Source organism: Anser brachyrhynchus (genome assembly GCF_964034855.1).
Source record: "Anser brachyrhynchus genome assembly, chromosome: 2".
Taxonomy (NCBI): domain Eukaryota; kingdom Metazoa; phylum Chordata; class Aves; order Anseriformes; family Anatidae; genus Anser; species Anser brachyrhynchus.
Genome location: NC_137695.1, coordinates 6,148,288 through 6,170,655, shown reverse-complemented (window position 1 = coordinate 6,170,655; position 22,368 = coordinate 6,148,288). Strand labels below are relative to the sequence as shown.

Here is a 22,368-nt window from a genome sequence, read left to right as displayed (position 1 = left end):
GGCTACTTCTGGAGTGGTCCCACCACGTGCAGGGTGCTCTGGAGAGGTACAAGACTGGCTACGACACCTGGAGCTGTTTGGTAGTGCTGTAAATGCTGTGAAACACAGCTCTGGGCTCACTGAAGGGATCGAACATGAGGGTCAGTGCCACCAGGGATGTCTGAGGACATTCCTCCCCGTCCTGCTGCTGCTTCAAAGGCGCACGGCTCTCCTGAGGCCCCGAGTCATCTCCACCAGCCCCATGGGGATGTCTCCATAGCCCTGAGCACCTCAGATGGCCCCAGACAACACGGCTGGAGAGAACCTGCAGGTCACACGGAGATACACTCAGCAATGGAGCCCTGCCATGCCACAACCAGATGGAGGTGTTCAGGTTACGGACATCTCATCCAAATAATTCTGTGATTCTATGCTTTGAATGGAAAAAGCACTTACCACAAAGTTCTCATCTCTATTTACTCCAAAGAGTGACTTAACTCTCCTCCAGCTGTGGACACACACACCAGGTGAGGGCATCCTCACCCATCCTCCAGACCCAGGCAGATCATTTAAGCCTTACTTTATTTTTTTAATACAAAAATCCAGTGAAATTCACTGCATCCTTTGTCTATCCGTGGAGGAGAAGTGCTTCTCCAAGCTGGAGCTCGAGCTGCTGCCCAGTAGATGGCAATGCTGCTGTTCGCTCCACAGCAGTCTCGGTGGTCTGAAGCAAACTGATGGAAACGCGTGGATCCAGCAGTGTAAAAAAACTCCTAATAGTTGTAGCTGTGAAGGAGGAAAAGAGTTCTCTCTATTAACGGCTTATCTGAATTCTCTACTCCAGCCAGCCCTCTGACGAGAGACGAATTTTCACTGCTTTCTAGGGAGAAAACACTAGAGAGAAAACTTTGAAACCTTACATTTACTTACATTTCTTCTCTACATTTAACATCACCCATTTCCTGAGATGCTGAGGACTTGCAGCCCCTCCACAGACGGCTGGCCACAGAAGGGCCAGGATGAGAAGGATCAGAAATCAAACAGGTTTTGTGCTCCTATGTAGTTTTGGTAAATTTGGTGGAGAGGACGCTTGTGGGATCCTTATGGAGAGATGAGGAGTTCTGTGATGCTGAATGTCAGTACCCCCAAAAATAAGGGATTACTACAGGACATACATATTTTTTCTCATCCTGTAATGTTGACAGATTAATCTCAAACAGTCCATGGGAACGTGCCAATAATTGCCAGTTCTGCCGTGCCTTTTTTATAGGCAGGCCAAGGCAATCTCCAGGTCTGAGTGAAAACCTCAGCGCCTGCAAACTTCTTCTCAACTCCATGGAAAAAAAACACTTGCACCTGTGGAGGACGGGCCTGATGCAGGGACAGAGGTCCTGAAGCCAGTGGGGACCCGAAGGCACCACCAAGGGTGCTTTTTGTTGCCTTTGCTGCAGACCTGGGACAACCCTACCCCTGGTGCCATGGTGGTTGGTAGAAACTAGTCTTTTCTTTCCATGACAGAGGAGCAAGGAGAAGAGGCATTTTATTGTTTATTTTTATTTTTTGGACCTTCAAAGCAGGCACAAGGCATTGGCGTGCAGGAGCCGGCCCTGTGGAAATGTCCCTGCTGCTGCAGAGCCAACACCCCTGCACCCGCCCTGCCCTGCAGCTCCCGGCGTGGTTTTTCCCTGCGGGAGATAAAGTCCATTCCCTTTGACAATTTTATAGCCCTTCCCGCTAAGAACAGCTCCAGAGTGTCTCCTTCCTGCCCCGTGCCAGCTCCGGGCGAGAAATGAGTCAGGCTGTTTCCATAGGCTGCTCCACGACCCGGGGAGAAGCGCTTTCTGTCTGCTGGCCGCACGCAACCTTTAGCTCTTCTCGTAGGCACCGGTGCAACTCAAGAAAAAAAACGAAAGCAGGCGATGAGTAATTCCGTGCCTCCGGGTGTTACAAGCGATGGTGGCTATACAGAGGGGGAAAAAAAAAAAAAAAGTCAATAAAGAGGCAATAAAGAGGGTGAGGAAGGTGGGGAGCACGCAGCCCGGGCTGGATGGGATTTATTGGGTTCATTAAAGGAGCACCACCGCCTGCTGCCACGCAGGGCATGGATCACAGCCCATGTGTCACCGGGTCTGGGCATGGATCATAGCCCGCGTGTCACTGGGTCTGGGCATGGGTCACAGCCCGTGTGTCACCGGTCTGGGCATGTGTGTCCCACGCTGAGCCCGAAGCCGGCTGGCCTCCACCCAGCCCTGCCGAGGAGGGAGGCTCGCACCGCGGGAAGCTCCCGTGGGGGTAAAAAAGCAGGTGGGCTGCGGCGACATTAGCACCAAAAAAAAGAAAGAAAAAAAAATCTTGTCTATTATTTTGGCACGGCGAGGCTGAAAAGAAAAGCCAACAGATTTGTTTTCGAAAGGCAGGAGCAGCGAAGTGGCTGCTGCTTTAACGCCAGAGCCGAAGAAATTGGGGAAAATCCTGCGGGGTTTCCGCCGCATTACGCCCCGAGCAAGCCCAAACGCCTCCTGGCACGAGGAGCCTGCCACAAACCCGCTGCTCCTCCCGGCCGCAGATGCAGATGCTGGGTCGGGGAGGGGATGTGGCACCTCGGGGCTGTCCCCTCAGGGGTGGCCACCCTGCTGTTCCCCAGGGCATGGTGCCAAGCCATCGGTGTGACCCGAAAATGTGCAGGAGCTGAAACTGTGCATCGGGCTCTTCCTCCAGCCAGAGAACAATTAACGCAACTGGGAATTGTAGACATAATTGCCATTACGCCTATATCCCATAAATCCCATTATATATATATAAAATATAAATAAAACAAACAAACAAACACATCCTACATATCTTTTTGAATGGGAAAACCACAAGTCCTGCATGGGTTCATCAGTGCAAGCCGTGATGACAGTATTAAACACCTCTGCCATGGACTTTGGCCTTTTTTTTTTCCCCACCCAGTCCTGGTTTCTGAGGGACTTAAACATCAATGTCAGGTAAAAATAGGTATTTCCCAAACCAGCTTGTTCTCTGTGTTAATATCTCTGATTTGCATTCACTGATGAATTTGGCCTTTCCACCAAGAAGCCAAAAGATGTTTTTTAACTCTGGGTGTGCTCCTGGATTTCCAACAGCAGGGCCTCCTCTTTGAGGGAAAACGGGCTTGCTTTGGGTTTTCCTCGATTGCCACCAGAATTAGTTCAAACAGGAGCAAACTGGGGTTTATTCCCCAGGTGATGTGCCTGATGCTGCTGGAGAAACCATTCCCACCAGCCTGGACCTCCTCCAGGTCAAAAACTCGGAGATGGCCTGGCACGGGGTGCCCCTCTGCGAGGAGATCCATCCCTGGGAGAAACCAGAGGGACTTTGGGGCACCCCTGGAGGCCACCTGGACGCCCCCCTTCCGAGGCTGCCACCGTCTCATTCTTTGGGGTGGGAACCCTAAGACGAGGAGACAGCCACTCAAAAACAGTCCCAAAAAAGTTAAAAAACAAACCAAAAACGGAACAGCTGTGACATGCAATACAGCACACGCCCCCCCCCCCCCCCCCATCATCCAAGTTTTTGAGCCGCTGTATGGAATAAAAATTAATGCACAGCCATGCTGAAGGAGCAAGAAGGGCAAAGCCACCGCCGTATTCAAACAAAACTCTTTTATTGAAAGTGTAATGGAAATTTCTTCATATTGCTTCGATGAAATGAGAGACAGCAGCTGTAGACAAATATGCTTTTTTTTCTTTTTTTTTTTTAAACAAATGCAAATGGATAAGGTAAAAATAAAGCATTTTTTTTTTAACTTGTACCTTTAAGCAACGTAATCACAATATATACACAAAGAAAGCTAAAATAAAGCTATGTTGAAACCAAAGCGTTTCAATCAATACATTAGATAATTACAGATTGTGTCAATAAATACCCAGTTTTTAAAATGTTTAACAGGTAACTTTTTACACAGATACAAAGAAGAAAAAAAAAATTATATTATTTACAATTCAGTGCCTTGGAAAAAAAAAAAAGAGAAAAAATCTTTTCTTTTTTTTTGGCACTAACACAAATAAAATGAATAAATTATAGAAAAAAATCCACAAAGGCAGGAGTCAATCCCCATCATTCATTAAAAAAAAACAAAACTGTGTATATATATATATAAAATATAAGTATATATTTTATATAAATATATATATATGCGGAGAAACCGAGGAATGTTACAAAATATATTAGTGCCAATAAATACAGAACGGTACCAGACTCTCAACGGTCAGCGATTTTGATGCAGTCTGAAGGATAGCAACTACCACCTAGAAGATAACTGAAGGGGATTTTCAGTCGAAAGAAACGACGACGACAACAACAACAAAAATAATATATTTATATATATATATATATCTCCAGGAAATCCTCCATCTGCCAGTAGTATTCCTACAGTCGCCCTCCTGCCCGCGGGGATGTCCCCGGGGCGATGCCTCGCGGGAGGACGCGGTGGGTCAGCAACGCTTCGAGGTTGACCGGCTCAATACCAGAGAAGATGAACAATTAAATAATAATAATAATTAATAATAATAATAATAAAACCCAGCCTTCGCGATATTCGTACGCCAGAAGCTGCCCAAATTGCTGGCAGGGCGCTGGTGGTGCCTGCTGGAGCGGGCAGGGCTCGTCCATCCAATGGCAGGTACCAAACAGCACTCAGCAGGGATATCAGCGGTTCAGCCGGGGGAAAGGACCCCAAAGCCCCATTTTGGGGTGTCCCCCCCCGACCTGGGTGGCTCCGCACCCTTTGTAAGGGGGGGCTCAATGTAAAGCTGCGGGTTCCCATCGCGATACCCGGCCGCTCGCGCTGCTGGCGTAGGCACTTAGTGTATCACTGGCGTGCGGATTTTGGGTCCAGTTACATGGCGTGGCCAAATAGTGTCATGTTCTTGGGCTGATTTCCACAACAGAAAGCCAAGGAGGCCTCTAATTTCCCTCCTAAACACACTGATTGCTCTTTTTTTCCTTCCCTCCGCAACCGTACTCAAACAATAAATAACCCACCAACCTTCATATCCATCTCCCTGACTTGATTTACCCCATTAAAAATGAAGAGTCTGGCCCACAAGTTTGGGGGGCTGCGATACCCTCGACATTTGGGAGTCCTCAGGAGCACTCGCTGAGAAGTGTGAGCAGGATGCTGCTGCCCTTTGCTTTGCTCGCCTGAGTCCCAGGATCCAGCCCCCCGCTGACGGGTCCTTTGCATATTCAGGCACCGAAAGATCTCATGGCCAAATCCTTAGGAAGTTAAATAAGTTAGAAAATAATTTATGAAAAGGGTTGGGTGGTTTTTGTTGTTTAGACTGAGCTAGCTCGTGTTTCTTGGGCAGCTGAGGGTCCCCGTATCATGGATATCGGACACCTTCGTGCTCTCGTGTCTGTGAAAGGCTGGCTAGCTACCCAAGGACCCTGCAGGAACGTTTCCCCCATCCCTCCCCTCCCACCCGCTTGCATTCGGCTCTTGTAGAAATGTTACGTGAAGACCAAACAGCCAGCACCTTCCAGACTCAAACAACAGGGCCATCTTCAGGATGTGTGCCACTTAGAGACCTTATTGCCCTTCCAGGTCACTGATAAACCACAGTGCTATTCATGTACTACAGGTAGAAAATAAATAAATACAGATATATTATGCAAAAAATATGATTGTACACATAATACATCTGAGGTATTACCAATTTAAATAAGGTTTCATGCTAGTTCAAGCTTCGGTGGCTATTTAAATTCTGGAATTTGCAATAAATAGATGAAGAATGATTATGTATATAGTGTACGGATCTCTTCTGTAAACCTTTTTTGGATTTAAACGCAAGAGCGTGTTGGGCTAGCTCTTACGCAAATCACAGATTTTCACAATAAATACAGCTTCAGAAGTTGTCTAAAAAAGTTCCCACAACACTGAAACGTTTCTAGAAGGGGCTGTGTGTACGACTGGCAACGTTCACAAGGAGCATTTCTCAACAGGTCTTTGCATACAAAACACGAGGAAATTCATACTTGAAAGTCTTTGTCCCTCCCTCCCTCCCTCCCTCCCACCCCATCACGAAAGTTTAGAAATTTTTGCACAAACAGCAAGAGAACTGATTGTAGCTGCAGTATGTCAAAACGTCCACGTTCTATAAAGACCAAAAATAGTTTGTCTGCTCAGAAAGTCTGATTATTTTTTTTTTCCTTTTCACGTAGCACATCATCCTGTCGCTGAAAGTTTGCCTGTCCCACTGTTCTTCGGCTTTGGTTTCGGCACCCCGATGCTGCCGGTCCTTCCCGTCCCTGGCTACCCAGGCACCTCACACCTTCACCGTCTCCATCAGCGACGACTTGATGGCGTCCTCCAAATGCTGATTGTCTGTGAAAGGGGCCGGGGTTTCGGGGACGGATTCGGACAAACCGAAGAGAGACTCCAACAAACAGGAGCCTTGATCACCGGCTTGCGGGAAGCCGGGGAAATTAGGAAACTGAAACTGTAACGCTGAGTAGTTATCAAGGTTCTCGTACTCCTTCAAGGAGTTGTAAAGGGGTCCCAAGTTATAGTCCGAGAAGGACTGGAAGAAATCCAACGAGTCAGAGGAAAGGCTGAGGTCGGCGTAGCTCTTGGAGCAGGGCTCGGCCGGGGCCGGGGCGCAGCAGGACAACCCGTCGCAGCGCGCGTGGGCGGACTCCTCCAGCATCCCGCCACCGTCCTGGTTGGCGTTCTCGTCCAGGCACTCGGAGAGGTGGGACGAGGCCACGGGGCCGGGCTTGGCCTCACCGCCGTGGTCCTCGATGAAGAAGTCGGCGGGGTGGAAACAGCTCAGGTTGTCCTGGCAGCGGCCGCCCTCCTCTTCGGCGTCCGAGTCGTTGAAGTGGAGGATGCGCGCCAAGCCGTCGTCGTCGACGTCCGACTGGGACTTGTCGGAGGGGAGGCTCTCGTAGGGCTCCTCCAGGTCCTCGCTGGGGTGGGAGGAGAGGGAGGAGTCCGTCATGTCGCTGCTGCAGCTGTTCTCCCCCAGGGCCTCCAGCTCGGGGCTGAACTGGAAGGCGGGGGCCAGCGGCGCCGCGCGCTCCTCCAAGGGCCCCTTCCCCGCCGCGCAGCCCAGCTGCGGCAGCCTCTCCCGGAAGGGAGGCTCGGCCTCCACCGCCCCCTCGCTGCTCTGCTGCTGCTTCTCCAGCTCCAGCTTCATGATGGTGTGGATGAAGTGGGTCTGCACCCGGGACTGGTTGAACTCGATCCTGCCCTCGGTGTTGCCGCAGCCGTCCTTGGTGCAACCGCAGGGGAAGGAGGTGTGGTCCATCTGGGGAGGGAAGGAGACACGGGGGTGAGGACACTGACCCAAAACCGAAGCTTCCCTTCGCCCACCCTGACCCTCAGAGCCCACCCCCGCAGCACAAAAGAATGGCTGAGGGGTTTAAAAGCAAGCTAAAAAATACAGCGATTAAAAAAATTCCACCTGCTCTTTGGAAGGTTGTCATAAAAAAATGGATTCCAGTACAACTGAAAAAACTTACAAGGTTTTAAAAAAAACAACAAAATATAGCACCCCCCAAGAAAGAGGTAAATGGGCAAACTTGAGTTTTTAATATACTGCATCTCGATATTTAATATCCATACCACGAGCTTCTGCTCCTCCCTGGGATGAAGGACAAACCGTGGCACCTTTATGTCCCAGCTGTGAGCAGCCACTAGAGGGGGGCTGTGACACGCACACGGAGCATCCGAGGCTTGTGCACGCCTGTGCACACCCACCCTGCACCACCCCAGTGTGCAACCACAGCACACGAATGGCACCCAGAATAGGGAATATGCCCCCGAAACCAAAACGGGGTGGGCACCCATAAAAATATAAAATATTAAAAAAAAAAAGATGCTAAGTTGCATATAACGGGATTACCCCGCTGCTGTGATCTGCAGGTGGGTCTGCAGGGCTGACGCTGATGCTCCCACGTTTGCCCGAGTGCACCAGGAGCTGTGACACGCAGCAAGGAGGGGAACAAAAATACCAGCAGGGGGAGGAGGGGAAATCGCAGCCTCGCTGGAGAAGCGAAAAGCTTTTGTTTGCCAAGAACAGCCCACGTGGTCCATCTCTCTCCGCTGCGCACCGTACGGGTGCGTTGGCACATCCCCACGGGACGTGTGATTTGGGAGGTGGATGCTTTCGAGCAGCGCTGGCCTAGCAGCCTGGAGAGCATCTCCGAGAGCTTCTCCTAGCTTTGTCCCGAGGACAGACGCACGCGACGGGGACAATGCGACCCGGCGAGGGCAGTACCTGGCATTTAATGCCCGCCAAGCTGCAGCTGCAGGTCTCGGGATCGCAGACCTCCTGGCAGTCGCAGCCGCAGTCCTCCCGGGACAGGCGGATGCTGTGCAGCTCCCGCTTCTCCTCCTTGTCGATCTTCTTCACCCCCATGGCTTTGAGCAGCGCCCGCCTCTTTTTGGCGGGGTAGGGCTGGAGGAAGAAGCCGTCCTCCAGGTCCACGTTGCTGACGTCGATGTCGTCGTCGTCGATGTCCTCGATAGTGAGCTGGTTGGCCTCCTCTGACTCCTTTGTGCCGTTCATGGTTAGCTGAGGGCAAAAAATGGGCAAAGCGTTAGGGAACTGTTGGGGACAGCAAGCCAGGGACCGTCAGCAGCCCAGTTCAGGAGAAATGAGAAAGGGAAGATCTGCCCCAACGGTGGCCACCCATGGGATCAAAATCTGTGTCAGAGCCCTCTGAGACAAATCTGAGAGCCCAAAGACTGTGGGGTGCACAGCCTCTCATCCAGGTCTCACCTGACAATCTGGTGAACACCTGACAGGGGGAGCTCAGCATCATTTCCACCACCTCTCAAGGTGTCCTGGTTCCAGTTAGGACAGAGTTAAGTAGCTCATAGTAGCTGGTAGGGTGCTATGTTTTGGATTAGGATGAGAAGAGCGCTGATAACATGCTGATGTTTTAATTGTTGCAGAGCAGTGTTTACACCAGGCCAAGGACTTTTCGGCTTCTTGCTCTGTCCTGCCAGCGAGCAGGCTGGGGGTGCAGCAGGAGCTGGGAGGGGACAGACCCAGGACAGCTGACCCAAACTGGCCAAAGGGGTATTCCATACCATCTGACGTCATGCTAAACAATATATAGGGGTGGCTGGCCGGGGTGGGGGGGCCGGCTGCTCGGGAATAGGCTGGGCATCGGTCAGCGGGTGGTGAGCAATTGCATTGTGCATCACTTGTTTTCTTACACATTATTATTGTTAATACTATTACCATTATCACTATTATTATTATTATTGTTATTATTATTTTCCTGTCTTAATAAACTGTCTTTATCTCAACTCACAGGCTTCACTTTCCCGTTTCTCTCCCCCCATCCCAGAGAGGGAGGGGGGAGGGTGAGCGAACGGCTGTGTGGTGTTTAGCTGCCAGCCGGGTTAAACCACAACACAAGGGCGGAGAACTGAGCTGAAAATCCCACACTGCCTGTGTTTCTGAGACCCACAGAAGGCTCAGGATCGATTCCCCTGAGGCCTCAAAAAAGACCCTTAACTGAAAAAAGACATCCACCGACCCGGCCACTCACCTTCCATTTCAAGGCTTCCAACTTCTCCTCTTTCAATTTCTCTTTCAGTTTCTCCCGACGGACGTTTTCCTGCTCCTTCGAGAACTCTGCTAGCGTGAACTGCCGGGAGGAGCTGTGCTTGCTCACCATCCCCAGCGTGCAGCCCCCACGGCTCGGCACGCTCGTGAAGCCCTGGCAGCGCGGGAAGTAGAACACAGTGACCTGGTCAAACTCCACGTTGTTCTTCTTTAGCCGCTTGGATTTCTTCAGGATGGACGTGGCTAAAAATAGGGGGGAAGGGACATACGGTCAGTGCTGCCATCCCGCAGATGGAGGTAAAATATTAAAAACATGCAGGGCTCGCAATTGCTCTCGCAACGGGGACACGACAGGGTAAGGTCACAGCATCTTGTGTTTTAGGATCTGAAGGGGGAAAGTGGATGGAGAGGAAACCAAGCCAAGTCCTGGTGCATCGGAGTCGCTGCTCAGATTCACCCTAAGAAACGGCTGCTGCTTCTCCTTCCCGCATGACTTCCCCCAGGAAACGCACATTTGCTTATTCTTCACGTGCAGCAGAGCAGAACGAACAAGCAACTGAACCACCCCGCACGCCTGCCCTGCTCCAAGCCCCAGCACCCTGCCTGCTGCCCCGCAGCCAGGACCTCGAGGTCCACTCCCGGGATGCCAGGGCGCTGATGCTGCAGCGTGGTGTGGCTCTGGCTTTTGTGGCAGAGCCAAAAAAAAGCCCAAACAGCTGTTCTTTCTGGTACTTCCTTTCGCCATCCACCGGGAGGAACTACGAAGCTATAGTTTGTTCTCAAGAGACTCATTTGAGAGCAGCTGCAAAGATGTTAATCTTTCTGCAGGTGATCCCGGGGTAAACATGGCAATACATGACTCTGGTTTATCTTAAGCTGCTGAAGCATGCTGCACGCCGTTTAGAGCAGAGCTCCTCCAGAGATACCTGGTTCTGCCTCTGCAAACACAGCGAGTGGGGGAGGACTAATTGGTCAGGGCAATCTCAGAGGCAGCGAGTTTCCACGAGCTCTGCACAAAGCAAATGCAAAACGCAGCGGTAGGGGTTGCGTGCTGCTTGCATGTCAGGAAGGAGAATCAGCGAGGCACAAATGCAGCGTTTGGCTTTTTTTTTTTTAATTTTTGGCCCACGTTAGCTGCTAGTGCACGGGTGGGAATAGGGGAAAAGCAGCCAGGAAGGGCTGGGTGATTCCCTGGCACGGGACCAAGGCAGAGCCAGAACCGAGCTGCGCTCCTCGGATGGCGGAGCTGGGAAAGTGCAAGACTGGACAGTTAGCTGCACCCACGTTTCACAGGTCTCGCTTGCCAAAACGCAGCATTTCGGTTTCGGATGAGAGAAAAAAAAAAAAAAAAGCGTTCACCCAGCTGTGTCAGCAGCTTCTGCTCACTAGCTGAGGGTTTCAAACCAGGCTCTGCCGTTGCTTTGATGCTATCTTTGCATTGTGCATTGCTTTTTCATAATAACCTTGATTCAATCTCCTAAAACATCAGCTCTTTATCAAAAGGCAAGTTAACCACCGCGATCATCTATCGACTGCACTGCTGCACTTTGGCATTTGCTTCTCTCTCCTCCACCCCCCCCCCCCAAATTGTTTTTCCATTCCTGACCCTTTCCTATTGAGCCAGAGAATACAAAAAGTTCATTGTTTTGTCACCAAACCTGGGAAGACAAGCAAGAATGAGACTCTTTATTATTACAAGACTTCTAAAGCCTTTTCAGACCACTGCATGTTTGTGTATGTCTGCTAACTGGACCCGAACTGCTACATACACTGGGCGTTCAGCATAATTTACTAGGTTGGACCATTTCTCCTCCATGAAGATGGTCCCCTATTGTCTTGTTTTCCCCTTTGCACAGCAGATAAGGGATTTTATGACCTTGTCTTCTGCGTGTTTTCCTAAAAGCTCTCAAAACCGATAATGCTGGGAAAACAAAACAGCATTTATCTGTACTGACAGCGGAGGCAATGTCAAACGTGTCGCGTGCTTTGGCAAAGTCCCCACCTTGTGTAGGAAACGGGTTCCGAAATGGTAATTAGGCTACTGGTTAACCATTTTGAAAAACCAGCATTATGGGCTGTGCTTTCTGTCCCATATTTGCCTGCTGAATAGCTTGAGAGCAGGCTGAGGGATGGCGGATGCTGCTATAGCACCGGCCTGGAGGCACCCGTGGGCCTCTGCACACCCACGTCCTCCGGGCTCCTATTCCCAGAAATTTGGACTCGGGCAAGAAAATTACAAACGGGTGACAAAAGCTGGGAGGAAGGGCTGAGGAAGAGTTCCCTGGCTGATTATGAAAACAAGATAAATGAGCACGACGAGAGGGAAAAGGCACCATGGCTGCTTCCAGAGCGGCTGCAGAGCCGGAGGAGGGTGGCAGGGGTACTCACGGGTGAAGGTGGGCGTTAAGGCAGAGCCGGGCTTGCTCTCTCCGCGGGAGCTCTCCTCGTCCGAGTCCCAGCCCGAGGACGCCGAGGAGGACAGGGGCGAGCAGGAGGAGGAGGAGCAGTAGGTGCTGTCGTCCCCCAGCTCTTCGTACTTCCTTTTCAACACCCCGCTCATGGTGACGCCGTATCTATCATATAACTGGAAAACAAGGGAGAAAAACAAAATAAAGCGAGGGAAATAACGCCAATTGCAAGCAAGGCTTCGGCACCAGCTCAGTCCGGCCGTGCACGTGCGATTCCCAAAAGGTGCCCCCCAAAACCCACACCTTGCTGCCACCCCAGCACGCATACGCTATTTTCCTCTCCCGTTTTAAGGCGCCACAGAAAAAACAACTGTCCAGAAACCAATTCGATCGACACAAACGTTATCAAACAATAAGTATTCCGTTTTGCTTACTAATTCTTTTATGTTAACTCCTTACCAGATCGCTCTCTGTGCAGTTACAGCTTTAACGTCGTGCTAATTACAAAAATAAGCCAGTTTGCAGAGAACAATCTGTTGGCATGATTTACTTGCTACAGCCCCCTGGGGAAACAGACTTATTAAATGAAGCACTGAAATACAAATATATCAACTGTGAAGAACAGCCCTTCTCCTCACGGTGCCTTTCATAGCCAGTCCCCCATTCAATAAGCTATTCTTGTTTAGGCTGGGTTATGTATCAAGCATAGTAGCAATTAAAAACAACGCAGCTAATTAAAAACAAAGGAGCTCTGTGCTCGCCTAGATTCTGAAATATCCTGCATGTTTTTCCACTGCTCATCTCGAGAAGAAAAAAAAAAAAAAAGGAAAAATGAAAAAACCCCACAACTTTGTTGCATGTTTTAACCTTTGCTTTTATAAAGTTTGCGGGTTGAAACTGCACAAGAGCTGCAAGCTTTGCCTCTGACAGGCTAATTGATATCAAAGCCCACCGGCACCGGGATGCTCGTGGGAAGGGCTCCCCCAAAACTGCCTCCAGCAAGGAGGAGCCAGCGCGGACGCTCCCTGCCAGCCCTGCAATAAAACCGGCAGCAATGCACGCAACCAAGAGCAATCCTGAAATTCTGGTAACAGCGGGAGGAGGCAGACATACAGCCCCAATGTCCCTGGACCAGGGTGGTGAAAGCGCAGGTACGATGCTGCCGGACACGTCCCCGTACCCTGCTGTGAAACTCTCCCCCCAGTTTTGTTCCTCGTAACCGTAATCGTATCACTTTCTCACCCTCTTTTGCATGTCTGAAGTTAATTTAAGCCTGTCTCAAAAAAAAAGAAAACCCAACATAAAACCAACGCCCTCCCGACAGCTCTGAGCAGCCGGCACAGAAACCGCACAGACTTCAAAACCTCCTGGTGACGGGATTTTCGGTATCTCAGCGGCGCTGCACAATAACACCTAGGCTGACGGGCGCGTACGCGGTGCCTCCAAAGCCCCAGCGCTCATTAATCACGTTTACCAGCAGCTTCCCAGGAGCCGGCAGTCCCCTAAAAGGTTAAAGACGGATGGATGGAGCCGTTCCTGGGTTGGAAGAAGTTAATCATTCACCGCAACGCGCGCCCACGGGGCTGCTGCCCCCCTGGGTCCTCCAGCCGTCCCCTTCTGGTGGGGAACGGTGGCCCTGGGGCTGCAGGTGCTTGTGCCAGGGGTTGGTTTTTTGGGCCTGGATCCAAAACAGATGGGGGGAAGGTGGCCCTGGCGGCCCTCCAGCGGCAGCGTGTCCTACCTGGCACCTGCGCTAAACCCTCTCCTGGCAAAGCGGCGCTCGCGGGCAGCCACGATGCCCCAAAACCTCGCGTCTCCTTGTTTTTTCTTTTTTTTTCCTCCTCCTGTTCCGTCACCCACTGCTTTTAAGAAACAACCAGGAGCGAAGGAAATCTCCAAATCCGTGGTGTGGGTCTGAAGGGAAGCCCGAAGCGGAGGTTTGCGTGGCACCGCTGCCTCCTCGTCCACACGGAGTGACCAAAAACTGCGAAAAAAAACTCTGGGAAGCACCAGCTCGCGCCGCAGGACACCCACTCGCTGCTCCAAGGATACTTCGTCCACCACCACCTTCCAGCCAACGGAGGGAGCACCCAGCTCGTCCAAGGATGGGATCTCCAGTAGGATGGGAGTCGAACGGGCAAGGCGAGCGGGTGTCATTTTGACTTCGTCCCCTCCTGCGGGGACACCGGCGCGCGGTGGAGCAGCCGAGGTCATGGCGCTGGAGACGAGTCCCTGGGCAGCGACACTGCTCTGGTGCAGCTCACCCCATCCCGGAGCCACTTCTGCTTGACGCCACCTCCCATTTGACGTCCATCCATCCATCCATCCGTCTGTCTGTCTGTCTGTCCGTCCTCCCCTCCAGGGCCAGCCCTCCCCAAGCACAAGCACCCTCCTCTCCACCCCAAAACCTGCCCCTGGGGATGCGCTGGGAAGGGAACGTTGCTGCCAGCCTGGGGAGCATCAGGACTTTTACCTAGGGCCAACAAAAAAACCCCACAAACGACATCTTTTTATAAGGGGGTTGCCCAATTTGTAGGACTCCCAGAGACGAGAGCAGAAGGGTGATGCTGCAGGGTGAGGCAGCCCCGATGCTCAGGTCACCTGCAAAGCCGGATTTCCCAGCCAGAGCAAACCAAGCCGTATTACGGATGGTGCAATAATTTATTTATTTGGGAGGGGATTTTACAAAATATGTCTTCACGCATCTACCCCAAAAACCCACCCTCTGGATGGGGGTTCAGCTGGCAGCTCAAAGCCGGTGCCCTCCCCTCCTCGCTCCCAGCGCTCGGCTGTGGAATTCGCGCCGTGGGAGCGGTGCCGCCGAAACCGCCGGCCGCAGCCGGGATATTTGAACTGCGGTGATGCCGCCAGCCTTAGACTTCAGTCCGCATTTGTGCCTAGCACAGAAGTCACAAAAATGTGCACGGCAGCGTGAAAAAAAAGGAAAATATCTCTGCTCGGCGGTGCAAATCTCTGTGAGCAGCACAGAGCGCAGGAGGATTTTACCACCTTCTCTCTCTCTCTCTTCATTTTTTTTATTTTTTTTTTTACATAACCTGAAATAAAATAATCCTATCTTCCTTTTAGTTGCCAAAAAAGACATTCTGTTCTTGGCTAAGACTTCTTACTCATCTATTTTACTGAAAACAGCTTTTGGAACAAGTACATAATGCAATGGATCAAACCCGCAGGAATTCCTCTCTGGCACCAGAACTCCCACTATCCTGGGAATACTTTCTAACAAATATTTAGCCCAGATGTGCATTCCTTTCTTTCTCTCTCTCTCTCTCCCTCCTTTTTTTTTTTTTTCAAGCATTTAAGCTTTTTTTTGGGGGGGGGGGGGGTCTAATGAGGGGGGAGGGGAAGCGAATCTGCTAAGTCCTATTTCTGGCGCCCAGCGAGTTGCAGGGTACAGCCCTAATACGCAGGAATGCGAAGAATTAATGTTTTAACTATCCTCCTCTTGGACAACGTATCAACAGTAAATATTTCGAGTAATTTAGATTTAAGAAGGCTTGGCATTTGTTTAGCCCAGCGAGCAGGAAGGCAACCAAAACCACTATCAGCGGCCACTCGGGCTGGTTCTAAGAGGCTGCACAAAGAGATACCGCGGTTAAGAAGGTTCGGCGCCCGATTTTGGGGCCCTATCTGCACTTTTTACGGGGCGGCGCACGCAGCCACGCAAGGCAGGCGAAGGAAACCTCTCCCAGCGTACCCTTGCTTGCGCTGCTGCTCCTCGAAGCAGCTTCTAGGGTATCGTGGCAATATTTGCAATTTCTTCTTTTCCAACCAGGGAATATCCCAAAGGGTGGAAGGATCCCAACTCCGCGCGCAAGCTGAAAGCAGACTCTTCTTCCACAAAGCAACTTGTGTTAACAAAAAAAAAAAAAAAGCAAACAACCAGTGCAATGCACTAAAAGCACGTATTTTCAGAGCCAACCTCCTGGCTCTAGGAGCACCAGCATCCTCCCGCTGCTCGGGCAGCCGGGTGGGCTCATCCCAGAGCATGGGGTCGAGGTCGCAGCCCAGCCCCAGCTCCGTGCCTCGAGCCAGGATAAATATTGGTTTAAAAACTCGCTTCAGCCAGGTACGACTCACGCAGTGAACCCCGGGGGAGTCTTTTGCCCCCCTTTCCCAGGTGTTCATTTGCACGCAGGTCGGGTGACCTTGGCGTGAGCGTTGCGAAAAACCGGTGCGGCGCTGAGCCTTGTGCTGAGCCCCCCGAAATCCTTGCCAGCTCATGGCAGCAGGGAGCCTGGCAATGCCTGCAGGCAACTTCGTCACCCCCGTGCTATCAGCACCGACTCACTGCCCGTCCATTTAACTATTTTAATTCCTGCCATATTTACCTCCGTGGGTTCCCAGCCGCCGCTGGGGCAGCCTCCCTGCGAGGTCGCTTCCCAGTTTCGGGGCCAGCAGCGGTGCCGTCCGGTTCAGCCCAGCTGATTTTCCCCCCCTTCCAAGGCCGGGTCTAAGGTTTCATAACCTTCCCCCTGGTTAAAAATAACCTCCCCTGCCGCCGCACGACCCAGGCGCGGAGGCACGGATCCGCTCGCGGTGCCACAAGTGCGCTCTCCTGCGGGGCTGGGCGAAACGCCTTCCCCGGGGAAGCAGGGCGAAAAAGCTCGCTCCTGCCAATATTTCGGGAAGCTCGCAAAGAAAAAGCTCCGCGGGGTTTGCCACCGAGCCCTTCTTTCTCCCTGACAGCCCGAAAGGTAAATAAGAAACATTAGCAAACGCATTAAAAGGTTATCTGGCACGGCCGGGACGAAGCGGGCTCCAGATGTACTCGGCGCAGATTGCACTGCAATAAATATGAAAGGGGCGAAGCGTGCTTTGTCTAGGAAAATCCTCTATTTGATTACACCTGATGAATAATTCACGGCGGGTTTCCATACTCGTCCTCCCGTAGGTACACGCCGTGCGTTACCTTGCCGGCCGTACATACGCCCCCGTTTCCTGCGCTGAATTATTAAAGGCTCTCCGGGAGCCGCGGGAGAAACGCTCCGGCACGAAAGCGAAGCACGGAAAGGAAATAATAAAAAGAAATATATATATATATATAAAAAAAAAGGAAAAAATAATAATAATTAGGTGTGGGACAGGGCTTCTCCCTGCGCGCCAGCCCCATCCCACGGCGACGCTGGGCACGGCGGAGGTGACAGGCGCTCGGGGAAGCCAGAGAAGAGGAATAAATCGACGTTTGGAAACTCGAGCGGGTTTATTCGCTGCTCTTGTTCCTTATCCCCCCCCCCCCCCCCCCGAAGGTGCGGTGTGAGAGCCCCCCCGGGTCGGTTGTGAAGGAGACCCGGGGGGGGGCGCCCCGTCCGTCGGTCGGGCGGGCGGGCGGTCGGTCGGAGCGCCGGTAGGTGTTGCTGTAGCGACGGGAAAACATCCCCGAGCCGGGGAGTTTGGGGAAGAGGGAGCCTGCCGGGCTCGCCCCCCCCCCCCCCCCCGGGTTTTATTTCACCATCACCGCACCGGAGGCGCAGCGTTTCTTTGCGAGCTGACGGGGGGCGCGCTCCATCCCCCCACCCCCCAAAAAAAAAAATTTTTTTTTTTTTTTTTTAAGGGGGGCACAGCAGGGTCTCCCCAAGACTCTCCCCTTTCCCCCTCTTAGCCAAGAGGTCCGGGGAGCTCCGCGATGTGTCCCGCTTGTGTCCCCGATGCGCGTCCCCCCCCCAGGCTCCCTTCACCCCCAGCCCGGCTGGGAAAGAACGTTGGGGGGGGGGGGGGGCAGTCAGCCAGACCCCGATCCCCAAAACCCCCCATCACGGATTCACCCCCAAACCCCCCCCCCCACGAACCCAAACCCCCCAAATAACCCAGCCAAGCCCCTTACCTGAGGAGGCGGCGGCGGGTGTCGGCGGCGGCGGCTCCGGCTGCAGTGGCGGCGGCGGTGCCTGGCGCGGCGCCTCCCGCTCTGCCGCTGCCGGGGCTGCGCCGCGCCGCGCTGCCCTTTTTCGTCAGTGGAAAACTCCGGGCTCTGACGCAGGCGGTGACAGGAGCGGGGCCGGCTCGGCCCCGGGCCCGCCCGGTTTCCTGCTTCTCTTCTCCCCCCCCCCCCTTCCTCCGTTCCCCGGGCGGGGCGCCGAAGCTCGGCTTGGCCTGGCCCCGCCGCCGCCATCCCGCCCGGCCCGCCGGGGGCGCTGCCCATGAGGGGCCGCTGAGGCGCCGGGTGGCGGCCGCACGGGGTGGGGGACACGGGGGACGGGGGGGGGGGGGGGGGGGGGTGCGATTGGGGAAATTAAGTGGGGTGCTACGGGGGGTTATGGCTGTGATGGGACTCAAATGGGTCTGGGGGACTCAGGGTGTTCAGCGCCCGCAAGGGGTTGGGGACCCACAACCACTCAGGGACCCTAAAATGGTTTGGGTGCCTCAGAGGATTCAGACCCCACAAGGGGTCGGGGACCCACAACCACTCCAGGACCCCAAAATAGGTTTGAATGCCTCTGAGGATTCAAATCCCACAAGGGGTTGGGGACCCACAGGCATACTGGGACCCCAAAGTGGGTTTGGATGCCTCAAGATACTCAGACCCCATAAGGGGTTTGGGACCCACAACCACTCAGGGACACCAAAATGGGTTTGGATGCCTCAGAGGATTCAGATCCCACAAGAGCTTGGGGACCCACAACCACTCTGGGACCCTAAAATGAGCTTGGATGCCTCTGTGTATTCAGGTCCCACAAGGGCTTGGGGACCCACAACCACTCCAGGACCCTAAAATGGGTTTGGATGCCTCAGAGAATTCAGAATTCACATGGCATTTGGGGACCCACAACCACTCTGTGACCCTAAAATGGGTTTGGACGCCTCGGTGTTTAGATCCCACAAGGGTCTGGCAACCTACAGCCATGCTGAGACCCCAAAACAGGTTTGGATGCCTTGGAGAATTCAGATTCCACAAGGGTTTGGTGACCCACAGGCACGCTGGGACCCCAAAATGGGTTTGGATGCCTCAGAGGATTCAGATCCCGCATGGCATTTGGGGACTCACAAGCAACAACCCCACAGGACCCACAGCTTGGACCCCCAAATGGATTTGGGCCTCACATATGACTTGGGTCCCTTCAGGGGTTTGGGACCCACAGGCAATGGGTTTGAGCCCAACAAGGTGTTTGGGTTCCCATATGGATTTTGGGATCCGTGGGCACAGCTTGGGCACCAACGTGAATAAGGACCCCACAGGGGGGTTGGGTCCTTCACGGGTTTTGGGACCCACGGGTTGGGAGCCAACCAAGCCCAGATGTTTGAGTCCCACAAGGAGTTGGGGCCCCATGAGGAGTTTGGGCCCCACAAGAGGTTTGGGACCCAACAAGCAGGCTTAGATACCAAGATCTGGGCTGGCAGGTTTGGGCCTAAGGTGTTTTGGGACCCATGATCAAGAATTGACCTCTGAAAGGGGTTTGAACCCCACAAAGAGCTTGGGTATCATAAGCAGGCTGGGCAGCAAAAGAGATTTGGGACCCACAGAGGGGTTGGGACCCACAAGCAAGGTTTGGCCTCTTTAAGGTGTTTGGGCCCTCCAAAAAGACTTGGGGCACAGCAGCATGGCTTTTGTCCCCAGAAAGGGATTTTGAACCCAAAGGGATTTTGGCCCCCGAAGGTGTTTGGGCCCTATTGATGAGGGTTGATCCCCCAAGGGGATTTGGGCCCCCAAAATTGATTTAGACCCCCTGGACATGGGTTGGCCACCAAATAAGTTTGATCCTTTCAAGAAAGTGTTGTCCTCTAAGGGACCCCAGAAAGGACTTTAGCCCTATAAGCAAGGCTTGGCCCTCAGAAGGATTTAAGGCCCTGCCAGCAAGAGTAGCGATATTTTATGGGTTCATGTCCCAGTGCGGTTCTACCAGCAGATACATTTTGGGGGGGATGGAGGGACGTTAAAAGTGATAATTTTTATTCCACTCTGTGCCAGCACAGGGCCCTACGAGCAGTGGGCTTAGTGGGACGGGAAGCGATGCGCTGGGGGCTTTGAGAGTGGTATTAAAAAGATGGTGAAGGAGGACAATTTTTTATTTTTTATTTTTATTAATTTTACTCCTGCTGGACGTGCGCTGTTGTGCGAGTTTCTTTGTGGCAAGGAAGGCGTTGCAAACCCTGGAGTTTGGGGGGCAGCGGGGAGCCAGCACCAGGTTCCCCCAGCTCTGGTTGCTGTGGCGTTCAGCTGAAGATATCCGCACGCCACCAGGAGCTTCCAGAGAGCTCCAGGTTTCTGACTCGGGTGATCAAACCCTTTCCATCAGCAGGTGAGGCGCAGGTTTACCTGACATTCCTCAATTTTGCTATTTTGCCGTATGTTTGCCCCACAAGCTGGAGCTGGACCATCGACAAGCAGCGTGGTGAGAATCCCCGGGTTATGATGCTGCCTTCTCTCGGGGATGCTCCTTAAAACCTAAAGCTCTAACACCTAACAGCGACAACTCCCAAAGCACGGCAGGGATGAGCTGAATTTGTTTCACAGACGCAGACGTCGTGGAGGCAATACGTAACTGCAGTGCCCTGCTGCCGGGTGGGTCCTGCCTTTGAGGCACGAGGGCCTTCCTGAACATGACGGCGAGCAGCACTCGGTCGCCAAAGGAGTGGTTTTCCTGAGGTTTCGTTTACCATGTTTGGACACGGCCGTGATTAATATTTCCTAACAGGAAGACGTCATGCGTGCAGGCTTTCCTCTTCGGGGTTCGGGTCGCGGCTGACCAAGTTCAGGTTGTACGCTGGCTCCTCGCTTCCTCCGGCTCGCAGACTACACCCGGCGGCTCTGTGTCGGACCCCAGCGGCTGCGGTCGCCCATCGCCGAGCCCGACGCGGGTCCTGGCGCCGATGTGGTGTCACCACACCATCCCTGGGGACCCGGAGAGCTTCGGTATGGTGGGACCGGAACCTAACCTCGCTTCTCTACAAAATGTGGCTGTGGGACAAGGGGGAGGTCACCGGTCACTGTCCCTTAGCCATGCTTGGCACAAAACCCAGGGCATGGGGGAAAGGGGATATCCTGGAAAAAGTTTGGGAAGGCTACCAGTGACCTCCAGGTTTCACTTCTTCCCTTGCTTTTATTTATTTCGATGAAAGTAAAGCTGCTGTGGGCTAGAGCCCCGTGGAGGACAGAAATTATTCAGCAATTCAATCATGCAGTGAGCAATTCTGACCCCAGTCTGCACGTTTATGTGCATCTGAGAGAGAAAGGCGCTTTGAAACAAAACTTTTTGGCTCTTCTTTTTGAATCAGCATTTCTTGTTTTAAAATCAGCCTGAAAACATTACATGCATAAATAAGTGGAAGCTTACACAGAAGGGTAAATAGCCCTCAAATAACATAAGACGTTTTCCTGTGTAGGGTGAATGAAATATTTCACTTTGACTCAATGTGCATTTTGTTGATGTTGCATCTCTGAGACTCCATCCTCCAACAAATGAACTCGAGGGGAAAAAAAAAAAAAAAAAAAAAAAACACAAAACAAACCAACAACACACAACTGTTTCTTTTTAACCTGAACCGGGTTGTTTGTTTTTAGCACAGCTTTTTCATCTCGGGAGGAATATCCTCCTCTCCCCTGTGCCCAGGAAAGCCCTTGCTGTGCTCCTTTGCCAAAGGCTGCTGGCAGCACCATCCCGGAGCTGGGTTCCCTGGCTGGGTGCCATGCGAGCACTGCTCCAGTGGGAGGAAATTCCCTGCTGACCGGCCCAGCAAAGCTGAGACGAAGCGCAGGACGCAGCGGGAAGGACCAGAGGGAGATGCTGCGAGATGCACGGGGCGGCCAGATAAGGGGGGGGCAAGCCCTGGATGCTGACCTCCTCACCACCCCTGCAGCATGAAAAGCATTTTCCCTGGGTAAAAAGCCTCTTGGTGCTTTCCCATCTCGTCCTCTTCTGCACGTAAAAGGTGAAATGAGTGTGTAGGTTTTATCATGCACTGTGCGGTCCCAATAAGCTGCCACTGCTGGGCTGCCTGTCCTGCTGCCAGGGCTCCATCCCACCCCACACATCTGAAACACAAGTTAAATGGGGGCCTCGAGATGTTTTTTCCCCTAAAAGATGGGCATTAAAGTGGCAAATCGGAGGCTTCGCTTCAAACATACCTGGGGCTGCTCACCTCCACTGGCTGGGTGGATGTGATGGTGATGTCCTGCGTCTTCCTCGTTGACTCTACTCTGCCACAGCTCCGTGAGAACCTGCTCCTGCTTTGGGCTGGTGCTGGACAACAGTTGAATCTGTAGCACTTCAGGCCCTATATGCTGTGCTGTTATATACTTACTGAGTGGTTACGGATGCGTTTAGTGACACGTGCTAACTGCTGTCTGCTCCTCATCTCCTCGGTGCCTTACAGGGGCATTGCGATACGACGCTCTCCTAAATGCACAGGCACCCTCGTAGCTGGGGAGAGCTGCAGAACGTGACCTAGGCGCTGAGGAGTGC

General features: G+C 52.7%; 1 protein-coding gene across 4 annotated transcripts; it reads right to left on the bottom strand.

Moving 5' to 3' along the window:
- Positions 1-3,608: 3,608 nt before the first annotated feature.
- Positions 3,609-18,095, bottom strand: CSRNP1 (cysteine and serine rich nuclear protein 1). 4 transcript variants are annotated; one of them, XM_080579052.1, is made up of 5 exons: positions 17,796-18,095; positions 11,934-12,129; positions 9,529-9,788; positions 8,244-8,540; positions 3,609-7,271 (listed from the first exon to the last, which is right to left on the bottom strand). In XM_080579052.1, exons 1-5 carry the CDS (start codon positions 18,078-18,080, stop codon positions 6,288-6,290), a joined length of 2,022 nt encoding a protein of 673 aa, XP_080435178.1. In that variant the 5' UTR covers positions 18,081-18,095; the 3' UTR covers positions 3,609-6,287. The 4 variants fall into 4 exon arrangements, with proteins under 4 accessions (XP_080435178.1, XP_080435180.1, XP_080435181.1 ...); XM_080579054.1 differs by lacking the exon at positions 17,796-18,095 and adding an exon at positions 16,303-16,869; XM_080579055.1 differs by lacking the exon at positions 17,796-18,095 and adding an exon at positions 14,676-16,294.
- Between the last annotated feature and the right edge of the window lie 4,273 nt (positions 18,096-22,368).

What these genes read in the sequence shown, in the direction of transcription:
- CSRNP1 (XM_080579053.1), bottom strand. Translation starts at nt 14,275, where the DNA reads ATGGATGGATGGACGTCAAATGGGAGGTGGCGTCAAGCAGAAGTGGCT. An exon ending in AAGTATCCTTGGAGCAGCGA is followed by an intron (nt 12,130 to 13,987) that starts GTGGGTGTCCTG and finishes CTTGTTTTCCAG; the next exon opens with TTATATGATAGATACGGCGT. An exon ending in TGGAAGCCTTGAAATGGAAG is followed by an intron (nt 8,541 to 9,528) that starts GTGAGTGGCCGG and finishes TTTTGCCCTCAG; the next exon opens with CTAACCATGAACGGCACAAA.